The sequence below is a fragment of the Pygocentrus nattereri genome, chromosome 30, assembly GCF_015220715.1.
Source record: "Pygocentrus nattereri isolate fPygNat1 chromosome 30, fPygNat1.pri, whole genome shotgun sequence".
Lineage (NCBI taxonomy): Eukaryota > Metazoa > Chordata > Actinopteri > Characiformes > Serrasalmidae > Pygocentrus > Pygocentrus nattereri.
The window spans coordinates 6,811,751-6,838,994 of NC_051240.1; the positions used below are offsets into that span (position 1 = coordinate 6,811,751).

Genomic DNA, 27,244 nt, shown 5'->3' on the forward strand with positions numbered 1-27,244 from the left:
CTGTTTTTTTTAAAACATGGTTACAAGGTTTTGATATGACAGGAATAAGATATTTCCTCAGGTTGATGATCACATGTTAGAACACAGGATGATGACTCAGGGATCACACTGTGACAGGGCGTTTTAGAGCAGGAATGCCCGCCACCGATCCAGGAGGCCTACTGACCTGCAGAGCTCACTTCCAGCCCTTATATGACTACATAATGTTAAGCTGCGGAAGACCAAGATTAGCTGGATCAGCTGTGGAGGATTAAGAGTAGAGTGAAATGTGGCAGGACAGGTAAAGCTCCAGCAGCAGGTTTGGCTACTGTTAGCTTTAAATAATGTATGAAGTATTGTACAGGTGCCATTAGTTTAATACGAGGAGGCACGCTATCATTAACAGAGCATACAGTGCAGTAAGAGTAGATTAACTGTGAACTGTAAAAATAACCTCAGGTTGTATCAGTCCCATGTGAATTGACATGTTGGTAAATATTTTATTGTAGCCTGTTTTTTCTTAAAGGGGAATTCCATTCATTTTTTTTCTGCTAAATGCATTCGTTAAGATGGAAACCGTTGGAAAATGTTGATGATGGTAAAATAGTTTTACATTTTTTTCATTATACACCAAAATCGTGGCACAGCACTTGTAAAACAGTGTCTCAGGCATCAGGCAGTTTATTCATGACGATTTCTTGTAATAGCTTTCTGTGAGAGAGCTTTTAGAGGATTTAAACTCTTCAGATACCTGGTTCCTATCACCACCACTGTGAACTGTTCTGACTTTTGCAGTGGGTTGCAGTGGAGTATTTCACACCAAACCACTCTGAATATCTTCGCTTACATCTTAATCAGAAAACTGGTGAAATTTTCCTTTGATTGGAAAGGCATTACTTTATAAACTAGCATTTTCAGTGGATAATATAAAACAAATTCTTTCAGAATTATGAAAATGGGTGTACTTTCCCTTTAACATGAGCAGGGAAGTGCACTGAAAGAACCCTTTTGATTTCAGGTTGAAACGAGAATATCTGCTATAGGCTGCTGAGCAGTAGAAGCGCTTGGTGTTGGGGATTGATGTGTAGCGTTTTGTGCTGCCGTCATGTTTGGTGTAAGTTTATGAGCGCGCTATAAAGGGGATGAAAGTGTTTTGGGCAGCGTGAGTTTGCAGTAGTTGTTTAGGGCTTCACTCTGTGCCTGTAAAAACAACACTGCCAAGGGAGACGGATGTAAACAAGACGAGATATTTTCATCCTTTCAGAAATAGTACAATATTTTTATCTATTGCAACACTAGTCTTTCATTCATGAGAGCAAAGCCAGGAGATAATACCGTTCAGCTCACTCCACTGTCGGCGGGCCCTAACCTCAGTGTAGAAATTAGCATCTCTCTTTCCACTTTACATGGACCCACCAAGGACTGCCACATTAACACAACTGCAGTCGAAATTACAGCTCAGCATGGAGTGCAAAGCTGTGTATCATATTTCATATTAGTAAATACTGCACCTTTTCACCACTTAAACTATAGGGTTCTGTAAAAGACTCCACATTTAGTTCCTCTCTACAGTGCAGAACTTGCACAGTAGGTTAGGTTCCAATACTAAATAATTCATAGTAGTTATTGAATAATTCATAATGTATGTTGAATAATTCATAGCAGATACTGAATAATCCATAGTAGTTGCTGAATAATCCATAAAGGTTACTGAATAATTCATAGCTGATACTGAATGATTCATAGTAGTAATTCATACTGGTTCCTGACTAATTCAAAGAGGATACTGAATCATTTATATTGGATAATGAATAATTAATTATCCAATTCATTAGCCAACGAGTAATTACTAATTCATGGTAGATACTGAATAATTCATGGTGGTTACTGAATAATTAAATACTATAAAGTAGTACATAGTAAATACTGCATCTTTTAACTGCTTAATCTGTAGAGTTCTGTGTATGGATGCACATTTAGTCCCTCACTCTACAGTACAGAACTTGCACAGTAGTTCATAGTGGACACTGAATAATTACTAGTGGATACTGCATAATTCGTAGTGGATACTGAATAATTGTTGTAGTTACTGAATAATTCATAGAGTACTCAGTAATTCATAGTGAACACATTCATAGTAGTAACTGAATAATTCATTATGGGTACTGAACAATTAAATTCATAGTAGATTCTGGGGGGAAGGTAGTCACAATGTAAAAAAGGCCATGAGGAGGGTATACAGGTGTGGATGAATGAGGTGTGTGTGTGTTTAAACCTGGGAGAGTCAGCATATGCACACAAACATTTGACAAATTGATCATTAGAAAAAAATTATTGACGCATCAGCATTCTATTTCAATTGAAATGATCACACAGTGTGAAGGGCAGCTGGTGTGCCAGCTGGGGGGGGTATTAAAGTTAGGCTTTGTGATGGCATTGACAGTATATTGATGTCTATGTCTGCATGTGCCTGACTGAGAAGGAGAAAGCTAAATAAAAGGCAGATGCAGGGGGTGAATGAGCTTGTTTTTGTGTTGCTGTGACTCTGTGGACACCTTTACTTAGAAACAGAAAACAGGTCAGACTCTCACAGGCTGTCATTAAGCAGAGTTATTAATACATTGCTGTGCACACATACACAAAATTAATGAAAAAATGGCACACCCAGTGTACACACCGACTAACGCACTCTCGCTCACATCTACACTGAAGCACAGTCACATGCATCTGTTTGAACACCATTTTATGTTGCTAAATTTCGTTTTTTTTCCAGTATGTTAAATTCAGCAAATAAACAGTAATTATGTATTAAATTGTGTGTGTAGTGGATGTGCTAACTTAGAAAATCAACAAATCGTCATTTGCCCAGGGGGTCCACACTTTTGCCTAAGCCTACTCAAGGACTAGAAGGTACAGATGTACTGAATGCAGAGTGCATCCCTCAGGGCCTTTTACAGAAGGCCTAATGATTTCTGAGAAAAAATTAAATACACCTGTAATTTTTAATTTTTAATTTATTAGAATTACAAGCATGTTGCCTTTAAACTCTGCAAGTGTTCTTGAACAGCCCAGCGGAAAATTGTCTAATCAGTATTTTATTCTATAGCTTTTAGGTAGTTTCAGCTAAGCAAGCTCTCCCATTGTTTAGGACTTCAGGAGCTGAAATATACAAATGAAATGTACAGAATGTATTTTACTAGCTTAAAATGTTCTTGAACGTCCAAAAATATTAATTTTACTCACGAATAATTCACGAATTACTGTTAGTTTTGCGCTAAAATACTACTAGAGTTCTGTAATGATGCTAGCACATATTAGCATTATCATGGAGGTGTTTTTCACATTTTTATCCTTTTGTTTTTGGCCTTTATGGCCTGAAATGAAGTCCTAGCTCTAGTAGTCATGGTTCACCACTGCTATCTAATAAGTTGCTTGTCACTTATGCTCACCTTTAATGCAGTACGGTCAGTTGAGTCCATTCACAGCTGGAATACTCAGTCTTACACAGTGTAAAAGGACAGTTCTTCATGCTAATGCTAAACTCACACATACACTTTTTTAGACTTTTTAATTGAAAAATTAAATATACCTGTTACATTTTGCCCTCTTACTGCAAATGGAGTCAAACATCTGTGTCACATTTGGAGTCTGAAGGTTCCTTTTTTAGTTTTGCGCCAGGGCTATGAGGCTAACAAGTAGCTAGCATTAGCACCACGTTAACTGCACGCTTAAATCATCACACACTCATCTCAAACCTTGTGGGGTCGTTCTTTAATGTCTAATAGACTTGCCTAAGCTGTTACTGACACTGTGTGACATTTTTGTGTCCATAAACATGGACAAAAGGACATTGCATGGCTAAAAATGGTAGCAGTGGTCTTGTCCATGATGTTGGAAAAGGTCCGATCACCCAACTTGATTTTTCTCCAAAACAGCTTTAAGTGCTGCAGTTGAGCATCAAACCTCTATTGAGAGCTCTAAGCTTCTGCTAGACATACAACATATATTTACATGCAGTTGTTTTACCCATACTGTTATATTTAGTTTCTCAATTCCAGACTTCATTCATTACTCAGCTCTTTTTTCAGTTCTTTAAAAGGTGTCACGGCACTACGCCTCCGTTCTCATGACGTCTAGCTTAAGTCACACCAGGGCAGATGTGCATTATTACAAGGAAGTGGCACAGGAGAAACTTTCAGTTGAAAAACCTCAAAGCAGATTGCTGTTGTCCTTGAGCAGAGATCAAACCCACACAACTGAGTGGAGCTAGGGCCCGGTCGGTCTATAGACACAGTACTTAACAGTATTTAATTACTTATTGTTAATATACAGTATCTACCATTGGAATCACTGTCCGTGTTACTTTATATAGAATAAAAACTTATACATTATGGATTTACATATTACCAACTGCTCACCAAAAGGTATTTTTAAATGTTTTCTGCATTTTTGAATAGACAAGTTATTGATTAGTAATATGATAAATCTTGGATATTAATTTTATTTAACCTAACATTTCTTCATTTTTATTTACAGCTTCTTAGGGACCTACTAATTATCTGAACCCCAAGAAGTTGCAGATAAATATCATATTTTACAGTTATCTGCAACCAGATTGATTTAATATATTACTGAAAATGACAGTTGTAAGCTTTTAGGCAATACTGGCATAATTTGCTAAATGTTTCACATCAGCAGTCCAGCTCTTTATAAGCCTTTTGCAAGGTTAGCAGCCCATTTAATACCATATGATTAAGTTATAATTAGTATTTTGAACATTTAACAAAGAAGAATTTGCTCACAAAGGATTTTTTCCCCTTGCTTGAAGATGGCGAACGGTCTGTGGTGGGAACGTTGTGCGTGTGAAGAGCCTGAATGCTGGGAATCGCACTGTGTCCTCAGCGTATCATTACATGCCTGCTGTCGTGTGGAATTTGAGGCTTGTTTGCTGTGCTGTGCTGTAATTCACAGTTCTAGCTAAATGCAGTGATCCACTCTGTCTGTACTGAAGAAAGTCTGGAATACACTGAAATGGATCATCAGCTGTGCATCTCAAATATGAGCAGCGAGAAGCATTACACCTTACTTTTACTGAGCAGCGTGAATTAACCCAACACTTTTTACACTGTATGAGTGCATAATGTACTCAAAAAGACATTTTAAAGGGATTTTTGGTGGGTTTTTTGTTTCTAATATTATCAGAATGGGGTATTTCTTATATTGTTTCTTAGTTAATATATAAAAAGTTCAAAATATTAAACTTGTTAAACATGCGTGGCTGGTCTACTGTACAAAGAATAAGCCTAATCTTAGAGTAACTGCAGTGACCTAGGGTGTGTCATCATTTAAAACTCATTTAGTCCAGGCTTAGACTAAACCCACAGGACTAGCCCACAGGACGCTTCACTTGGGCTGGCAGAAAGTTGCCCTAACCCCACCTCCTCACCCAACATATGGTTATACTCTTTGGGCCATTCTGCTGAATTAGTTCAAACTACAGTCCAACTGTAAAAAAAAAGAAAGAAAGAAAAAAAGATTTTAAAAAATTTTCAGGTATTCAGACTTTAGATATTTACTATGTTTAGATATTTATTATGTTATGCTCTAATTAAACCTAAGGCATCAGTTAAGATAGTAATAAGCTAAATATATACAAAAGCATCATTTATTGGGTACTTTTTGTCTCCCAATGCAAATGATTCTTTTTTTTTTTTTTTTTTTTAGATCTCTTTATTTTCTGTTAAAGTAATGTTTGGTATTAGTTTTATTTTTTAAATTAAAAAGTACCAAAACTACCAATACACAAAGAATTTTTGTCTGTAGGTGGGGTCTAACTTTAGAGCTGGAAGTGAGACTGCATACCTGTCCCTATGGCCACATGGTGAGCAGTTAGATCCCACTGTTTTGACGTAAATGTGTCTCAAAGTCTGAAAATCAGTGTAGAACATTAAGAATCTTCACTACTGAAACACATATTTTCTGTAATTAAGTAAACTCTTGTGATATGATGATTTAATGTATGTACAGCTGTTCGAAGCTGTGTTTGCTCATCTTGTACTCACTAGCATTTTTAAGTTCTGCTCAAAATGAGCTAGAATTGTCACTACTGAAACAGTCACTACTGAAACGTTCGGTAAAGTTTTGGTAGTGTTATGATTGTTTGGGTAGTGACAAAAAAGGAATGATCAATCATTTATTTTCATAGCAATCATAATTAGGTGATAGGGTCCCTCAAATTAAAATGAACAAGTCAGTTAAAACTCCAAAATATGTTTTCAACCCTGACTGTGTTCCTGTTGGGTAGAATTGTCCGTATACACATAATACGTATATATTAACCCACCTACCTAATATTGGTGCACTTTGGGGCCCTCAAGATAAAAAAATTGGACACTTGTTTTTTTATTTAGCAGATATATATACTACAGTGAGTATAAATTCCACAGAGCCTGTTCTGATTGGTTCAAATGATGTTTTATATACTTATACCTTTGATGAACATCTAATAGTATGCATTCAAATTTTTGAGTACATTTCATTTTTATACTTGTATTCTCAGTCAAATTTGGATCCCACATTACTTGGATAGAACATAGTAGCCCCCTACAGATTATTACAGGTGTTCAAATTGGTAACAAACTGTATGATACTAGTCTTTGTTAGCAACATTAGCCTTGTAACTCCAGTTCTAAACCAAAGAAGCAAATTTTGGTCACCAACCATGCTGATGGACTGCATGTGGAGTATGCATGATTTTTTTCACTGAACTATTCCTTTAAGTGATAAACATGTAAACAATGGTTTGTTCAGTGTTAAATATTTCTTTTATTTTGTGCCTGGGCAAGTTCTAGAAACATGTAGGTTTTTGTATAATTTTTTAAATAGGGATGAAGGAAAATGTAATGGTTTAATCTGCGATTTTTGCCTCATTACAACTGTGTTCATCCTTCAGTTCAGCCTTTAGGCTTAAACCTTCGTAGTCTTTGCCTTTAGCTGGATGATGCTAAAATTGTAAACCACAAGGTTGTGGCCTCTTACTTTAGAAACTATTTCCTCTTTCCTGCAGTGGTCATGTGTGAATGGCTTATCTGCTGTGGCGCTCTAAGTGTATCTGCATGAGGGGCGGCCTTTTGACCCGTTTCATTCAGAAAAGATCATAGATCACTGATCAGAATTATTGCAGTAATTTTCAATGTGGAATAGGCTTCAGTTTAGTGCTAGAGGTGTAGCCTCAACAATCAAATGTACACAGTATCCTCAGATTTACTTGGTCAGTCGGGACAATCTTGATGTCTGAGTTTTGCTTCTTTAGCTCTGCACTGGAGCTGTGAGGCTAATGTAGCCGACAAGTGATCTGTTAGTAAAACTGGACAAAAGTCTTAAACACTAAATCGGATTAAAACCTTGTTTCTCCAAAATAGTTACTTTACAGGGGAATATTAATTAGCTTAATTGTTATTGAGATGTGGGTTTCCATGTCAGCAGCACACATACAGCCTTTTTATTTAGTATCCAAAACCACCAGTGATCCTACATCTGTCTTCTTATATCATCAGAATCAGAATCAAGCTTTGTTGGCCAGGTGTGCTACGTATACAAGGAGTTTGGTTTTGGTTACAGGAGCTCACAGTGCACAGTATCAGACAGACATTCACATGTAGGGAATAAGATAAAATAAATACAAAATAAAATAAAACCTGTATTCCCACCTCACTCACTCAAACACACACACACACACACACACACACACACACACACACACACAGTCATACCTGTAAACCTTACATTGTGCAAAGTATGAGTCTAAAGTTAAAGTGCTGAGTGCAGCAGCAGTTAAAGGGTGTATAGTGGCAGAGAAAGGGGTCAATGAGGTGACAGTCAGACAGGTGGGGTAATATGGCAAGTGAGTAAGATGCTAGAACAAAGCGCCGGCCTGAGGGAAGGATGTTGATGATGGTGACAAAGCATTTTTTGATGATGCCAAATACCCTACGTGTACCACTTTGCCGTGCATTGATTTTTTAAAATACATTTTATGCATTAAATTCTTCAGACATCTGGGTCCTATCACCAGCACTGTGAGCGATTCTAACTCGTAGATCAGAACATTCTCCACCAAACCACCCTGAATGTCTCTGTTTACATCTTAAAGATTTAATTATGTAAAGACTTTGAAATCTTGGAGGAATTGCCCTTTAATGCTGAACTGGTGACCTGAATCAGATGTGTGCTATCTGGAGCTCCACTGAACTGTAGAGTGCCGTTTGGAAAGTCTGACCCAGCAAGGATTTCTCCTCGTATTGATCCTGCTTAGACTCTAATGGGGAAGTGTGCAGTCTGATTGACATTTATGGATGCATAGAAAACCATACATGAAAAATTGATGCACTGAGTAAGCATGACAAGATTTGTTACAGTGGTACTTTGGACTGAGTCTCAGTTTCTAGGTGACCAGCAGTGTGATGTAACTTTCTGCAGATGAAGTGTGTGTGTAGCTCACACCCATCATTCTAGAAAACAAACAGAGCCAGCTGGTGTTTATTACCAGGCTGAAACTGATAACAAAACGGTTCAAAGGTTCATACTGTAAAATAATTTTCACCTGGAATGACATTCAATCAAATGGGGATTGTCTGCAAACATGATAGCTTTATCTGCACCAGGTGACATTACAGGGCAGTTGGCGCTGAGCTACATGTTCCTTATCGGCCTGTTCAAGGTAGAGGTTACTTTAAGGTACCAAACTAATAAGTACCTTGGCTAAAAGGTGTTTCTTCAGGTCGTCACACCTAAACAGTATGAAGGGCTACCATTAACGTTTGACTATACATTCAGTTGAAGATGGTTTTTCAAAGGTTCTTTAGTAAAGAAAATAGTAAAGAAAATCATGAACGCATTCTTCAGATTGATGGAGATGCTGTAGAATGTTTATATAGAACCTTTTTTGAAAAGGGTTCTATATAGCACCAAATGGGGTTTACGCTTGACGTCATAACAGTAGAACCCTTTTTGATGCTATACAGAACCCTTTACAAAAAGATTCTATATAGAACCATCTACAGCATATTCTCCTACAATCTGAAGAACCCTTTCATGATACAAAGAACCCTTAAATCATGCAAAGGGTTCTTTGAGCGTTCATGGTTCTACATAGACCTATTTTTTTTACTAAAAGACCCTTAAAGAACCTTCATTTTTACTTAAAAACGTACTTAAAATTACTTTACGCCAGAACCTTCTCAGAACATAAAACAACGTCTCAGGTATCAGTCAGGTAATTTCATGTAATAGTTTTCTGTGATGAAACTTTTAGAGACATTATACTCTTCAAACATCTGGTTCTTTCACCGCCACTGTGAATAATTCTGACCCTGTAAATTTCTATAATGCGAAGCATTTTCCACCATTAATGATTTGATTATGCAGAAATTAAAAAAAATATCGGAAACAAAATGTTACAAGAGGCATTTCAAAGTAAATAAGAACTAAGAGGGTTTAGTTAAGATACAGTTCATAATTTTAAGTGGCTAATCTAAACAGACGAAATACAACTTTTCAAGGTTATTGTTTTAAGAGGGCCAGGTCTGCTGTTTTCTTTGGGTCAGGTCCGCTGTGTGGTATATCTCAGGCTTTTGCGTTCACTATCCTATAATTTCTGTTTTATAGCTTATATGTCTGCTGTTGTTATACATGTATTTGATTTTGTATTAATGTTAATATGAGATTATTAAACTACTGTTGCCTGTTATTTCTGGCTGGGAATGAGTTTCGCTCTTTCTCCAGCCATGATCCTGAGCGCAGAGCAGTCTTGCTTCAGTACTCCGCCTAACAGTTTCAGCATAGGGCGTGAACATATGGTTAACTGAAAAGGGAAGCGTGTTTTAGTTGCCAATGCAATATACCCAGTTAATGACATGTTGGAATGTGTAATGCCATAAAGTGCAATCACTGTTACAGGAAGTTGGGAAACTTTTATTTTTAAAAGTATTGCAAGGATCAGCCACTGAATCTCTGAGCGTGCTGTGCGAAGTTCTTTTTTGCTAATTTTGCATAAGTTGTCTCAGATTTGGTTACAGTGCCTAAGTCAGTTTTGCCATCATCACAAAGCATGACACACAGCAGAACATGGAGAGAAACCTGTTTGTCCAGTACAGTACGGCCTCAGACACAGCTGCCAGCCACTGTTACCATAAACCGCTAATCGCTTAAATCAGAGCTAGTTTCCCAGTCGTGGATTAATCTAATGTGTGTTTCGTCTCCAGCACAGCAATTTAGTGGACTGCGTTTATCTACTAAATTGCTGTGCTGGAGATGAAACACATTAGAATCTTGAAAGTATAGACCTCAGCCTAAAGCTCTTCTAAGGAACCCAACACCCCTGACTTTTAAGTGAGTGTTTCAGGCTTTACAGGTTGCTCACAGGAACACATGGAAACCCTGATTTAGTTTTTTTTTTTCCTCTCGACTCAATAATGCTACTTCTTTCAATTTTATCCAAAAAGTCTTTGCAGCTTTAATCTGGGTTTGGAAAATCTGCTCTTAGTGTTCATGATGTCCTAAATGTACAATGTGTCATGCTACATGTCAGTAAACACAGAGCTAACTGTGTGCTGTGCTATGCACAGTGCCATCAATGGTTTTGGCCAAAAATCTAATTTAAAGTTTCCCCATATACTCTAAATTTCAGCTAAGACATGTTTGGTGTCTCAAGCTTGCTTCATTAGTTTGCACTGGAGCTACAAATCTAGCTAACAAGAAACCGAAGCATATAGCTCAGTTAGCATGGTGCCAATTGCATGTGTAAATTATCACACTTGCCCCAAAATGTGTCAAGTTTATCAGCGATATTAACAGACTTCGTTGTGTGGTTTCAGATACTGTGTGACACACTGTTATCTATAAAGTTGAATAAAAGTATGTTAAGTAGCTTTTGGTGATGGTGTCTCAGTGTGTGTCTCGCTGGTTTGAGTGGATCAGACACAGCAGTGTTGCTGGAGTTTTTAAACACTGTGTCCACTGACTATCCACTGTATTAGACTCCAGTGGGAGTCTAATTAGACTCCTACCTTGTCAGTCCTTCTTGTACAGTTTGGGTCAGAGACGACAGCTCATCTGCTGCTGCACAGTTTGTGTTGCTCATCCTGTAGTCCTTCATCAGTGGTCACAGGACACTGCCCACAGGACGCTGTTGGCTGGATATTGGATATTTTGGTGACACTGAGGTGTTTAAAAACACCAGCAGCACTGCTGTGTCTGATCCACTCAGACCAGCACAACACATAATAACACACAACCACCACATCAGTGTTACTTCAGTGCTGGGAATGATCCACCACCCATCCAAATAATACCTGTTTTGTGAGGGTACGTGGGGGTCCTGACCACTGTAGAACAGGGTAAAAGGGGGCTATCAAAGTATCAGAGAAACAGATGGACTACAGTCTGTAACTGTAGAACTACAACAATCACCTATATAGTAAGAGGAGCTGATAAAATGGACAATGAGTGTAGAAACAAGGTCATAATGTTATGCCTGATCGATGTAGTTATCCTGTTAACTGAGAAAACCCCCCACATGCATGACTCCAACTTTAAGCAGATACTCCACACTAAACACAAATTTTTAACAGAAAAGAGTGAGAAATAATTGATAACTGATCAAATGTACAAATGTACAATGTACAGCATTTTCATATCACTTTATACCCATGTAATGGTGTTAAAATAAGGGGTATTTATGTTTTGTGTGTGTGTGTATATATATATATATATATATATAATATATATAATATATAAAAAACATCTTGAGCAGATGTCTTCCTGTAACCCATGTGTTGCAGCCTGAGGTTAAAGCCACAGGAACTGATGAAAAAGTATGACCCGTCTCCTAATATGGTCACGCCAGTGTTTTCATTCAGCTCCCTCCTGCACTCTACTGAGCGTGCTCAGAGCCGATTGTGTAGCTGCAGTGTTGTTTGTGGAAGCTGTTCCAAACAGCAGCGCGTGTATCATCTCCACTCAGTTTTCTAGAACAGCATCCACAGCTCTTCACCGGGCCGCACAAAAGAGGGCATTGTGGGAGCGTGAAAACAATGATCGATGTGGACGGAGCATCATTCTAGAGAAACTGATGGGTTTCTGGTTTCGGTTTATTTGTCCACTGGATTTCAGGAGCTGAATGAGTTTTGCTGATGATGAGGGACAAAAAAAAAAAAAACACTGACTATTACATTAACTGAAATGGTTTGAACCTGTGAGGGTGTGTGAAGGTTATGTAAAGCCCTGTGAAGACTGCATGCTAACACTGGTATTAGTCTGTGTTTGTACATGTGTGTTTGGTTATGTTACCCTCTCTGACAGGTGTGTTTGCTTACATCTTGTGTAAGGGGTGTGTGTGGGAGGTGTTAGATGTCTGCATGGGTCAGAAATCGAAGGTTTACATGTGCTCATGGCTTTGAGAGTTGGCCAACAAGGCCTGGCTGGTACTGCTAAATTTGAAACAGAGTTGAGTTATTGTTTTGCAAAGCTTTGCTTTGTTACTTAACACTTGTGTTAATGAACAGAAAATGTACTGTTGGCAAAGACGGGTGACGTACTCATCTGTAATACTCTAAAATTGTTTATTATTTACAGTGGCCACAAGGCTCATAAACATGCTGCAAACCTGGAAACACAATCATCAAAATGATTACTTCTTATCTTTTGGGCTAAGATAAGATCTGATTAGATGTTTCACAAACTCATATTACAGAAGCAAATCTTATCTTAATTCTGGAACTTTATCTTTTTCTATTTTATCTATTTTATCTTCAGTTAGGAAATCTTAACCTACTCGACAAAAAACGTGTCTGTTATATATGTGATGTCTGTTAGTTAGCAACTAATAATATGCACACAGCTGAAATCTAAATGCATAATCAAAACAAGGTTAACTATGAAATTTAGTTAGCGTGACAGCCACCATTACTGATGTAAAAAATGTATATATTGTGACAGTGCTCCCAGCTGTTTGTAAGAGCGTCGCCACTCTCCAGTTTCAGTTTCCATTTCCAAACAGTTTAGCTGAGCACACCATTATTCCTTCTAATAAACAGAAACACTGCTCTGATCCTCATCTGTAATATTTTATGGGTTGAGCTTTTATGAATATTATCACACAAAGGTAATAAGAGACAGGCTGTGTGTGAACACAATAAAAATTGATTTGAAATTCAGGATTCAAGACTGTCTTACTAAACCCAAGCAGGATAAATGGAAGATAATATGAGCATTAAAGGAGCAGTTTGGCGAAGAATCATCTGTACGCCAATTCCTTCAAATGTAGCCATTCAGCCAAGACATGTTTGCTGTTGGAAGTTTGCTGCTTTGCACTTTAAGTTTATAATAAATCGTCATGTTTCAATACTGTAAATCCAAAAAGGTGTTGTTTTGGAGGCAGAAATATTAGTTAAAAACTTTAAATAATAAGAATATAGCCGTTCGGGTAACTATGCTTGTTACCCCCATTGATTGGTTTGCCCTTATGTCATCCAATCTAGCTTAGCCATAGTAGTGATAGCCGTTCAGGGGAATGGCAGATAATTTAACAGCATATTTTATTTACGACCTTATCTCATGGTGACATTAGAAGAATTTCAGCCAACTTGGCCCACAGGCTCTGTATTTTTAGTGGCCCAGTGTGAAATACTTAGACCAGAGGCACTGAGCAATTGGCAGCATCTGCTCGTGCTAATGTAGCTAAAATGTCATTCTAATTATGTCCTGTGTTCTGATATGTTAACCTTTATTGAGCCTCATTCAAAAAGCTGACTCCTCATAAGCAGCTCACTCCTCATTATACCTATGTGATTGCGTGGGGCTAAAGTGCTGTAGGCTGAATAAGCGGATGTATGTAAATAATTGCTTTTTTTTTTTTTACATCACATGAATGATGAATTCAAAACAGCTAGCGACTTAGTTTACATTTATGGACTTTACAGACTGTAAAGTGAATGCCATTTGAAACTTTAGCAGGGTTTATATGCAACATCAAACTCTTTTTTCAAAAATCGGGGGTAAAGTTTAGTTCTCCAGGCGCTTTAAATAAGTCAAGATAATTTACCTTCACAAATTGGAGCTGCTGGCTCATGGACAGAAGTCATGTAATGACTTCCGCATGTCATTATAACTCAAATGAGTCACTGCAAATGCCAGTTCTTCTCATTCTTCTCCTGAACTCCACACTCCCCAACAGCGTGGTGTTAACAAGGCGCCATCCATTCTTCAGCCTCCCCATGTTCCTTGCATAGTTTCGAAGAACTCTCCGTCACTCTGGGCAACCAAACCTGCCAATTAACGTTTAATGGGTGAGAATTAGCACGTCCTAGTAGTGTGAAGCTCTCCGGCTCCACCCACTCCATCCGGCAGGAATGTTGTGCTTAAACCTGTACAGCCGGTTTTCTCATGCTGGGATTTGATACTCAGCTCTTCAAGACACAGTTTAAAAACCCTGATACACTTCTACCAGCACCACACACACTACCACAATCTGTGCCAAGAATGGACCACCACCCAAATAATATCTGGTCAGCAGTGGTCCTGTTGGGTAGAGAGCAGGCCCATGCACAGACATTTCAGAGGGGAAGGTGCTAAAGGGGAAAAAAGCCCAACATGAATACAAACTAATTTAATTCAATTTACTGTGTATTGAACTTGGTCTGATTAAGAGAAAAAACATTACTGTCTATACAGAGATTTGAACCCCAGTCACTAGCATGCAAAGCCATAATGCTACTTTTTACACTATTTAAACATTAAATGAAGTATAAGTCATTATTATTTAAACTTGAAATTCATCCATCCATCCATCCATTTTCCAAGCCGCTTCTCCATCAGGGTGGCGGGGGGGTGCTGGAGCCTATCCCAGCACACATTGGGCGGAAGGCAGGATACACCCTGGACAGGTCGCCAGTCCATCGCAGGGCAGACAAACAGACACACTGTCACTCACACCCAGGGGCAATTCAGCATGTCCAATCGACCTGACTGCACATCTTTGGACTGTGGGAGGAAACCGGAGAACCCGGAGGAAACCCACACAGACATGGGGAGAACATGCAAACTCCACACAGAGAGGACCCCGGTCACCCGGCTGGGGAATTGAACACAGGCCCTTCTCTCTGTGAGGTGACAGCGCTACCCACCACGCCACCGTGCCACCCTAAACTTGAAATTGTTGACGTTAAATTTATTGTTCAGAATAATCAAAAATAATTCTGGACTTTAAAACTTTCTTAGAGAGAATGTTGCCATTTTATTGGCGGGATTTCCAGCAATATGGTGATGAATGGCAGGTCAGAGTTACTGAGGAGAACCACAGGGATTCGGTACTGCAGCAGAGGGGGTGCCCAAGAACTCTACTCAAGTCAACCCATGAGCTCTGTTCTCAGAGGGAAGCTGAGTCTCGTCTTGCTGAAATAGAGGCAATATAAAGTGTTTATGGCACACTCTGATCAAGAAGACACTTATGCAGTCTGAGTCATACTTACCTGAAAGTGGCAAAATAGTAACTTTGTAGGAGAAGGCATACATATTTTAATATGGATTAAAGCTGCACTATGTTATATTCAGGGATTTGGAGACCTTTCTGGTGGAAATCTGTAACTGCACGCAACATGTGGAAGAACGTTTTGTACATGGGTTGTGCTTTAGACCCTTCCCCCACTGGATGACTGATCATTGAAAGAGAATTCAGTTGAAATTTTAACTCAAAATGTAAAGACATACAGCATGGTGTTGTCAAAATAGCCTGTTTTTCCTCACAACAGTTTACATATTCCAGCATGACACACCTAAAAATTTCTCTCTCTCTCTCTCTCTCGCTCTCTCTCTCTCAGATGCTGTGTGTGCAGAGGTGAGGAGTCCGTGCAGAATGCTGCTGATGTTGAACCCTCACAGTGGAAAAGGCCAGGCTCACTCACTCTTCACCGCTCATGTGCAGCGCATGCTTCAGGAGGCCAGTATACCGTACACTCTCATCATTACAGGTGAGAGGATATCAAAGCTGTTTTCACCCCCGCAGTCGTTTGCAAACATTTGAACACCTCCAATCAAATGACACATTTTGCTGATTTTCTAGGCAAAATAAGTTAATACTCCTCTACAGAGAACACACCTATATGAGGCATTGTTGTGCTAGTTCTAGTTTAGCAAGTTCCGTTCAATTGTAGAGCTCAAAAATGTAATCAAAAAATATTAAATGTGCCATAAATTTTGCACCGGCCACATTCAATGTTAAATTCAGCAAATACACAGGAATCATGCATTAAAATGTGCAGTCTCACTTAGAAAATCAAGAGAATATGGCACCTCTATAAACTGCTCATTTTTAGGTTTGAAAGGGAAAATGCGTCAGATGGCATTGGTTTCTGGGCTGCTGAAGTTTAGTGGAATATCAAACCAGATGTTTTCTCTCTAGAAGCTTTTACTGCACATTTTGTCTCAAGAGCCGTGTTCTGAGTGTGAGTAACTTTTTAGGGGTTCAGAGAAGCTTCACAAAATCTAAAGCAACCAATTCAGAGGTTCTGTGGAGGTTGTTTAAACATTAAAAGCTCTTCACATTCACATCTCTTGTCAAAAGTGTTTTTTTACACTCTATGGACACATTCTGTCTCTAACTAGACTAGGAATCAGTATCCTAAATGTTAAGAAGAGCCATTTTGCCCTTTCAACAAAAATCAATCCACCTTGTGAACCACATTTTATGTCCATTTACTGAAGCAGTGCTTTACCATCTTGGCTGAAATGTCTCAGTGTGTGCTGATGTCCTAGTATAGGCTAAAATATATCATATAAACAAAATTGCAGAATTACTTTGCTCTGCTTTAAGCTTTAGCTCAGCTATAGTCGCTTTTCTTGCATCTCCAGCAGGAAACTTTTCCTCGAAAGTGGAATAGTATCTTGTAAAATGTCTTTAAACATTCAACGTTTTACGAGGCTGAAGTCAGTGTCTCAGTTACCAGTTTCTTGTTCACATTTTCCCATCCCATCTTAAATGGTGCCTGAGGCACCAGAACTGCTGCTCTATTTAAGGTGGAACAGTAGAATTTGAATGAGAAACTGACTTAATGAAATTAATTCCATTTGTCTCCAAATTATCAATGTTCCTCTTAAATCTTTCTTTTTGCCATTTATTTAGCTACTAGCTAGGCAAGATTGTTCTTTGCGTTGCTATCGTGAACAGCAGTCTGTGCACCAACCTTCAGAGTTAAAGGGTGAATTAGCAGTTCTACATTAACTCCAGCATTTAAGACCATTTGGTGCTAAAACAGTGTCAGAACGATCAGTAGAGTTTTATTTTACTGCAAAGAGGATTATTTTATCTTTACCTCTAGTTCTGCATGTTGCGACTCCTGAACTAGACACATCAGTGTGTTCAGCTGGAATCGACACAGTTTGTGTTTCTTTTAACATAGAATGTGTTAAATCAGAAAACAGTTTGACACAAAAAGTGTAATTTAACACGTCACTTGGATGTGCAGTATAAAAAAACATCTTTTGAAAGCTATCTTGAGGAACTAAATGTGGCTCTTCTGTGCCACAATAACAAAAACAGCATGTTTAATTCTAAGTGATAAAGAAGGGCTAGTAAATGGTCCATGTTTTTGGTACATAAATCCACAAAATGTTAGAAGCAGAGCTCAGTGAAAAATATGAACTGGACAAATAATAAATCATATGGCCGTTTTAAGAATGTATAAGTAATGCTGGTGGTTTGCTGAAGCGTATAGTGGAAGACTAATAGACATCGAAATGAAGGTGGGTTCATGATCTCCTCCATTAATCTCCATTCTGAGCGCTCTGTCCAGGTAAATAAGTCCCTCTCTGGCTCACTGCCTGCTGCACATACTCGTTTGTCATTTAGGTTCAGATGCTGTGACTCAGAGCTGTAGCGATAACAGAGAACGCTGGCACACAGACACTACTCTCTTTCTTTCTTGTTCTTCTGAACGTCCGAGACTTTGTGATGCATTCACTGCCGAGCCAGATTATACTCCGTCCAGGATCACATACGGTCTGAACCAAATTTTGTCACCTGAAAGGGTAACCTGACAAAAGAAAAAAGTTCTTAAAGTGAAATTCCTCAAATGCCTGCATAATTAAATGGTTTAAAATATAAACAGTCATTCACAGAGGTGCTGATAAGAACCAGAAGATTTTTTAATCTCTCTCCAGAAAATGTTTGCACATTTCTACACATTTACGACTATTTTATTGTCATCAGTGATGCATATAAAACCCCAGAAGACACATGTGGGGGGTCAGATTTAGCCTCTCAGTAAATCTTCAGTGATTATGTGGCAATTTGATTCATGATAATGCATATCTTCAGTTCTCTTACTGTTCTCACAGTAAGAAACAGAGCCTGATGAATACATCCATTTATATAATTTTTTGCCATATAAAGTTTTGGTATGTATTATTGTAAGTTTTTCAAAGGCCTTTTTCATTTATGTCAGTTTAAACTTCATGCATGTTTTATTTTTAAATAATCAATTAAATTTATTTGGTTACTCATCCATTTACTTTATTGCTAATATAAGTGATATTGACATTTATACCTTAATTCTTTTGTATATTACAGATGTAGACCCCAAGTACACCTTCTTTACAAGCAGGACGCAGCAGAAGATCAGATTTATTTTTAGTGGTTTAATGTTTATCCCATACAGTCATGATGGCATTCCTGCTACATTTGTCTTGAGGCTCATTCAACCAAACTCAGAAACTCTCAGCACACACTGCAGGCCAGGTCAGCTCTTTCCAAGCCAACTCAAACTCTGATGTAATGCTGTGACATTTTTCTTCAGTGAAGGTGTTTTTTCACCCGACTGTGAAAAACAGATTGAAAGAATCTGTTCATAAAACCAAATCAAGTCTTCCAACTCTGATGTACTTACAGTTGTGTGTAAAAGTTTGGGTGCCCCTGGGGTATTATTTGCTGAATTTAAGACATTGGAAAATACATAAACTGCTATACTAATATGTTAAATTCAGCAAATAAATAGAAACTGTGCAGTAAAAAGTGCAGAAAATGCCGTATTTAAGTTCCCTGTAGAAGACATGTTAATTTATTTTCATTTAGAAGATCGACAAAATGTGCAATTTGAAACTTTTGCGAAGGACTCATTTGCATTTGGGAAGCCAATAAAAGTAATTGGACTGGAACAGTTCTCCTGTTTCAAATGCAAAGTGCTGGTGCTCAGTAGTGGGTCCAGGTGATGCTATCTGGTAGAACCTGACACTACAGCGAACATGATAGCCAGATGGGTAACTTTTCAAAGATAGTTCCTTACTGTATGCCTGGTGTTCAATAGCCAGTGCTGTTCTCCTTCCTCTTTCCTTCAACCAATGCCAGGGGCTCTTCTAGGCTTTCCCATTGCCTGGTGTGCAATAGAGCCTCTCTGCATAAGAAAATGTGATGTGACTAGACTGATAAAGGCTGTATCGATTCCCTGCCTTCACACAGACGAGGCTAAGGAAATATGGGAGGAATCTGATGCCTCCCCTGAGGGGCTAGCTGTGTGGAGCTAGTGGAGGAAAACACGGTCACTCTTGCCGGCAAACTGTACTCTCTCTGACATAACGAGCTGAAATAGATCAAGGCTTGGCACACAATGCTCCGGGAGGGATGTTTCAGTACAAGGGACAAATGAGGGGCATTTGCGAGATAAGAGAGAAAGCCTGGCTTGGGAAAATGGAGATGCTAGCTCGCACATGCATACACTGCTGGCTAATTACTTAATGAAATGCAATAGAAACCCCTTTTTTAATTATTATATACACTATATTGCCAGAAGTATTTACTCACCCATTCAAACCATTGAATTCAGGTGTTCCAATCACTTCCATGGCCACAGGTGTATAAAGCCATGCCCCTAGGCCTGCAGACTGCTTCTACAGACATCAGTGAAAGAATGGGTCGCTCTCAGGAGCTCAGTGAATTCCAGCGTGGTACTGTGATTAGATGCCACCTGTGCAACAAGTCCAGTCGTGAAATTTCCTCACTACTAAATATTCCACAGTCAACTGTCAGTGGTATTACAACAAAGTGGAAGCGATTGGGAACAACAGCAACTCAGCCACGAAGAGGTCGGCCATGTAAAATGACAGAGCCGGGTCGGCCGATGCTGAGGCGCATAGTGCGCAGAGGTCACCAACTTTCTGCAGAGTCAATCGCTGCAAATTTCATGTGGCCTCCAGATTTCCTCAAGACCAGCATAGAGAGCTTCATGGAATGGGTTTTCATGGCCAAGCAGCTGCATCCAAGCCTTACATCACCAAGCGCAATGCAAAGCGTGGAATGCAGTGGTGTAAAGTGCCACCACTGGACTCTATAGCAGTGGAGACGTGTTCTCTGGATTGACCAATCACGCTTCTCCGTCTGGCAATCCAATGAATGAGTCTGGGTTTGGCGGTTGCCAGGAGACGGTACTTGTCTGACTGCATTGTGCCGAGTGTAAAGTTTGGTGGAGGGGGGATTATGGTGTGGGGTTGTTTTTTAGGAGTTTGGCTCGGCCCCTTAGTTCCAGTGAAAGGAGCTCTTAATGCTTCAGCACCAAGAGATTTTGGACAATTTCATGCTCCCAACTTTGTGGGAACAGTTTGGGGACGGCCTCTTCCTGTTCCAATATGACTGCGTACCAGTGAACAAAGCAGGTCCATAAAGACATTGATGAGCTTGGTCTGGAAGAACTTGACTGGCCTGCACAGAGTCCTGACCTCAACCCGACACCTTTGGGATGAATTACAGTGGAGACTGCGAGCCAGGCCTTCTCGTCCAACATCAGTGTCAGACAAGCAAATACTTTTGCAGTTGTTCACTAAAAAAGTGTTGGCATTTAGGACAAAGTTAGCATTTTGGCACGAAGTGTTCCCTCAGCAGCAACTTTACCAGTCATGCTAACATTGATAACAAGGAACAGAGGCCAGTAACCACCAGTTAACATGATTTTCATGGCAGTTTCTTCACTGTTCACAACATTAGCAGTTCTGACTGAATTGTTCTATTAATCTGCACTGTGAGGTGAGACTTCTAAATTATAGAGGAAAGCCAAAGAATCAAGAGTCGCTTTGACAGTATCTGCATATTTTAGAGCTCAAAACAGTGGTAGATTGTTCTCCTCTTGGATTTCTGCATTCCTGCAGGGTTTGCCTGAAACACTATATTTTCAGGTTCTCAGAAGCCCTTCAGTATTTAATGAATTGAGGTAAGGCCACCTCTCTGTAACTTCACAAGCAGTATTGCTTAACACTGACCACAAAGAACATTCAAATACAACCAGATACAACTAGCATCCCATACAGCAAATACAAATGTCTTTATTATCATTAAGAGTCATCAAGTCAGTTCATGCAACTAGTGTTTCTATACAATATCCCATCTTCTGTTTGGGTCTTAGAATAATGAAAATATGCAAGAATGTGCTAGAGATGGTTCTACATGGAATCTTTTTGAAAAGGGTTACATATAGCACCCAAAAGGGTTCTGCTGTTGTTACAAACTTGACATAACAGTAGTAGAGCCATTTTGGCTGCTATATAAAACTCTTTTCAAAAAGGTTCTATACGGAATCATCTAAACATCTAAAGCACATTCTACATCAGTCTGAAGAACCCTTATAAGATGCAAAGAACCCTTCTTTGACTTCATGGTTCTATTTAGAACCATTTTCTTTACCCTTGAAGAATCATCTTTTTTATAGAGTGTGGGGTTTGAGTAAGAGTTGAGTCTTCAGTCAATGGTCCATTTGTTTCCTTGCCATCCAAGGTACCTTCAAAAGTTTAAAAGTATCAATATTTTTGTTGTTGTCCAGTTTTCACATCCATACAAAACCACAGAGAAGACCACAGCCTGGATCATTCAGATTTTTGTTTGAAGTGCCACATGAAAACACTTGCAGATCTTTTCATGTTCCTTCATCCTTGTTCTGTAAAAGAAGGGAACACATCCTTACCCTGGCTACCAGCCTATTACAGAATAAACTCTGAGGTGCTATTACTGGTCTATAAATGGCTTATTTGTGAAGGACCAGCATATTTATCTGATCTGCTGCAGCGATATGAGCCCAGCAGATATTTAGGATCTAGTCAGCCATTGCTGCCTATGGTAAAGACTAGACATGGAGAAGCAATGTCTGGCTGACAGAGAGCAATAGAAAAGCCCCGACACCAGAAACTTCTTAATCAAGGCTGAAAACATTTCCATATGAGCAGGCTTGAGTGATTTTGTTTCATTTCCTCTCTTTATGTCTATTGTTTACAGTCATATTTTAATTAGTTTTAATTTCTATTATTCTACATCTTTTTACATTTTAAGTTGAATGATCTTTGTAGTTCCCCATTTGTAAAGCACTCTGAATGATTGCAGTGTATGAAAAGTGTTATATATAAACTTGCCTTGCATTGCCTTGCCTACAGCAGATGGTCATTTACCATATGTTCATTTTGCTAGAACAATAATTTTGATATTCTGTTAATGTGTTGATTCAGAAAAACACTTACAGTAGAAGCCAATAGGCAGTTGCTGATAATTGTCTATTCCATTGGTCTTCAAACCAGACCTCAGGGCCCCAGACTGTCCATATATCTGCTCTATTCTTATAGCTAGATATATAGATAGATAGACAGACAGACAGATTCATTAATCCCAGAGGAAAGGTCTCTTAAAGAGCAAAACAAGAGCAAAAATATTACTGCACGCTATTATGCAGATGCATAATTAGAGGAAGTAAAGACATATAATACAATATACTAATACAACCATAAAATGTAATGTGTAGTACAAAACTTAGTAAGAGTAAAATTGCATAAATATTATGAAGGTGACAATGTGGTGGTGCATGTTACTAAGGTTGTACCATCTGGGGAGCCCCAAGGACTCATTTGAGAACCAATATATATATATATATATATATATATATGTATGTGTGTGTGTGTGTGTGTGTGTGTGTGTGTGTGTGTGTGTGTGTGTGTGTGTGTGTGTATACACACTATGTATACCATATGTATAGTATAAAACAAACCAGTTGGCTGGTACGGATTATTGCCAATGATTATATGATACAGGTGCAGTAGATGGAGATTAGGGTGAAAAACACTGGAGTATCTGCTTAAAGTTGGAGTCATGCATGTGAGGGGTTTTCTCACTTAACAGGATAACTACATCGATCAGGCAAAACATTATGACCTTGTTTCTATGCTCATTGTCCATTTTATCAGCTCTACCTACTGTATAGGTGCACTTTGTAGTTCTACAGTTACAGACTGTAGTCCATCTGTTTCTCTGATACTTTTTTAGCCCCCTTTTACCCTGTTCTACAGTGGTCAGGACCCCCGTGGACCCTCTCAGAGTGGGTACTATTTGGGTGGTGGATCATTCTCAGCACTGCAGTAACACTGGTGTGTTGGTGGTGTGTTAGTGTGTGTTGTGCTGGTCTGAGTGGATCAGACACAGCAGTGCTGCTGGAGTTTTTAAACACCTCAGTATCACTGCTGGACTTACAATAGCCCACCAACCAAAAATATCCAGCCAACAGCGTCCTGTGACCACAGAGGAAGGACTAGAGGATGACCAACACGAACTGTGCAGCAGCAGATGAGCTATTGTCTCTGACTTTACATCTACAAGGTGGACTGACAAGATAAAGAGTGTCTAATAAAGTGGACAGTGAGGGGACAGTGTTTGCACTGCTGCGTCTGATCCACTTGTACCAGCACAACACACAGTAACACACCACCACCATGTCAATGTTACTGCAGTGCTGAGAATGATCCATCACCCAAATAGTACCATGGTGAGGGTCCATGGGGGTCCTGACCCCTGAAGACCAGGGTAAAAGGGGGCTATCAAAGTATCAGAGAAACATATGGACTACAGTCTGTAACGCTATAACTACAAAGTGACCCTATGTAGAAAGTGGATCTGATCAAATGGACAATGAGCATAGAAACAAGGAGTTGGTCATAATATTATGCCTGATAAGTGTATATGGTGCTCTTGCAGACATCAGACAGCACCCTCTGCTGGTGATTTTGGTTCTGCCTCTCAGCGCTGTGGTGCCTCTGCGCTGTGCAGTGTTGCGTCATACATCAGTTTAAAAAGTAAAATACTTTGTTGTTCCAAAAAGTTGCCTTTTTCTTTCTAAATTCTTTAGCTTCACAGGACAAGCCATGATAAGTGATTTTTATGTTATTATGCTGAGGTCATATTTCTCTGTATGCTTTCAGAGCGACAAAACCATGCACGTGAATTGGTGCGAGAAGCAGACCTGTCTCAGTGGGACGCGCTGGCCATCATGTCGGGAGACGGGCTGCTGTTCGAGGTCAGCTGGGTGTCACTCTCATAGCTCACGGATTGTAGTCTAGCTCATTCCTCAGCCTGCAGAGGCTGCACACCCTGCTGATGGAAACCTCTACAAACAGCAGCATTCCATGGCTAGCAGGCGGCACTGGAATGTCCAGAACCTGATAGGTCAAGCTGAACTTCATGTCAAACTTGAGGGAAAGTTTCAGAGTCAAAAACAAACTCAGTTGTTCAAGCTGGGAGTTATTCTATGTTCTTTGGGAGTTCCTTTCTCTTTTAATCTGAAAATGTTACCTTTGAGCATACTTTGTGAGTTTGAGCTAGAACAGGTTTAACAGGCAGTATGTTAGCATGTTAGCATTTTAACATCACCTGATGAAAACTTTCCCAAAAGCATCAAAGTGTTAACTCATAGATTGTGTGCAGTAATAATATCTCTGCCGTCTTAGCATTTTTGAGCTATAATACATTTGGTAAAATTTTTAATTTTTTTAAAGGAAATGATGTCATATCGCCCCTACACTTCCTGTAGTGTATTGCACAGAATGACTGTCAATCATATGGACGTTATAACACTTTTTAGAGCTATTTTCCAAATAAAACCACAGAAGCCACAGTTCAGCTACAGTTCCTGTAGTGTATTACAATCTGTCATAATGACTTTGTAGATCATCGGCCCATTATAGAACATCACAGAGAACTTTTTAAATGAAACAGTAGAAGCCATATCACCCCCTACGCTTCCTGTAGTGTATTACAATCTATCAGAATGACTGCATGGATCATAAGTGCATTTTAAGGCATTATTATTACATAGGTGTCAAATTCAGGTCCAGAAAGTAAAAGTCCTTCCCAGGATTTTGTTCCAACAGGCTGGCTTCTCTAGTTAGATCACACCACCAGCAGAGATGTCCAGCCTGTTGGAACAAAATCCTGGGAAGGATTTTTACTTTCTGAACCTGGATTTGACACCTCTGCTATTATATAACGTCTTTATCATGTCCTCTGCATGTTTTCAGGTAGTGAACGGCCTCATGGAGAGGGAAGACTGGGAGGAGGCCATTAAGACTCCTCTGGGAGTGCTGCCTGGGGGTTCAGGGAACGCAGTAGCTGCCTCCATACACAACTACTGTGGGTAAGACTCAAGCTTTATCTATAGGGCACCTGCAGACGGGGAAATGCTAGCTCAGTGCTAGCTCAGTGGAAAAACTATGCAGTCGGGACCACAAGATCAATAAGTCAGTGTGACCCCATGGGTAGGGCATGTAATATTCCCATGATGCTCCAATATTACGAGAATTGTTTTACCCTTTCTATTCCACCAAGGACACCAGACACTCCCAGCACACATGCTCAACAAATCATGTCAGAATTACTCACTGTTATTTTCATCGGTGCATACAGCTTTACAAGTTGCCCACTCAGTAGTTCCTGGAAGCAGAAGGCCCAGAGGAGAATGTAGCATCACCCCTACCCCCCACGCTGCTCCCTGCTGTGTCTAGGGTATGATCCATGGTACTTCCATAGACAGTCTGGAAAACATAGCAAAAGCTCATACAGCCGTATACTGCTTTCAGTCAAAACACATTTAAGCCTTTTAGAGACGTTAATACAGAGTCTGCTATCAATAATGCAAGCTTAGTCTAAATTCATGCTTCTATTAGCCTTCAGGCATCTGCCAACTATACTTGCCAACTAAACTTCTGTTGTTCGGTGTTTAGTTTAGTTGACAATAGAAGAAAGATTTACGTATCAGCATGTTTGTCAAGGACAACAGAAAAAGTTCAAGATATATAACAGCAAAGCCATTGCAACTTACAATACAGACAAGCAGCACTCATTTTGCACATCCCCAAATAGTTAGGAACATAGAAATCTATGTGAAACTAACAACCATGTCTTTAATTTCCTGCAGAAACTAACAGGATTAGTTATACCCATGGCCTCAACAGGACATTCACACACTCTTGAATATCAAAAAAACCTCTTACCTATGATGTGATTTATTATTATTTCGACATCAGATTCCTTGGTCTTTGCTCATTTTCTGTGAAGAACAGATGAAATGGCACATTTTCAGCGACTCCACACTGTAAACCCCCCACACATGTGGTGTTGTGGTGAAAGTGTGGGGAATAAAAGTGTGGAGGGACTGTGTCCCTTCACTCTGTTCTCCTCCTACATGGCCTGCTGTTAGTGTATGTGTCCTTGTGTATGCATGTGAGGGTGGACAACATGGACAGGCTGCTTACTGGCTACAGCTGCTAATGGAGAACCCTTTGCTGGCCACTTGAGATTATTTTAAATATCGGGTATTTTTACATTAATTGTTTTTGCTGTGTTGATTTAAAAAACAATAATGCAGTAGGTCCATCTGACCACTGAGTAACACACATCAACACCGCACAATAGTTAAGCCATTTTCTCCTGTGGCTCCGGAGAAATAACCCTCAGATTTTCTCACTTTGATCAAATGTTGTCACACATGTGGCTTAACTGTTTAGTGTCTGACTCATCTCACTCCAGCTGAACAATATTTCCATAAGAAAATGTAAGATCTTATTGTTTTCTTATAGAGCTCTATTCTGTATTATAGAACTCTCTGTAGTCTGTCAGTGCAGAGGAAGGATTTCCATGTAATGAATTCATTAAGATGTAAATAAAGTCATTCAGGGTGGTTTGGGTTTAGAGAAACTTACTGAGTCAGAATTGTTCATACTCATGGTGATAGGAACCAGACGTCCCTCTAAAAGCTCCCTCACGAATAGTTAAAGGTTGAAATCATTATGAATACACTGCTGGGCACCTAAGACAATTGCCTTACAATAGTTTCAGGGTTTTGGCTTCAATGTTTTATTTAAAACAGAGAGGTACCTGCAGGGCATTTTAAGAAAAAATAGTTTGCTGTGTATTTTTCACATT

General features: G+C 39.3%; 1 protein-coding gene across 1 annotated transcript in view; it reads left to right on the forward strand.

Annotated features, from left to right (window-relative positions):
* Nucleotides 1-27,244, forward strand: part of LOC108424792 (sphingosine kinase 1) — a 41,536-nt gene that overhangs the window by 8,375 nt on the left and 5,917 nt on the right. The window contains exons 2-4 of the mRNA XM_017693026.2: nucleotides 15,855-16,004; nucleotides 24,247-24,341; nucleotides 25,342-25,457. Coding sequence (XP_017548515.1) covers nucleotides 15,855-16,004; nucleotides 24,247-24,341; nucleotides 25,342-25,457 — 361 coding nt within the window. The remainder of the gene's footprint in view (nucleotides 1-15,854; nucleotides 16,005-24,246; nucleotides 24,342-25,341; nucleotides 25,458-27,244) is intronic.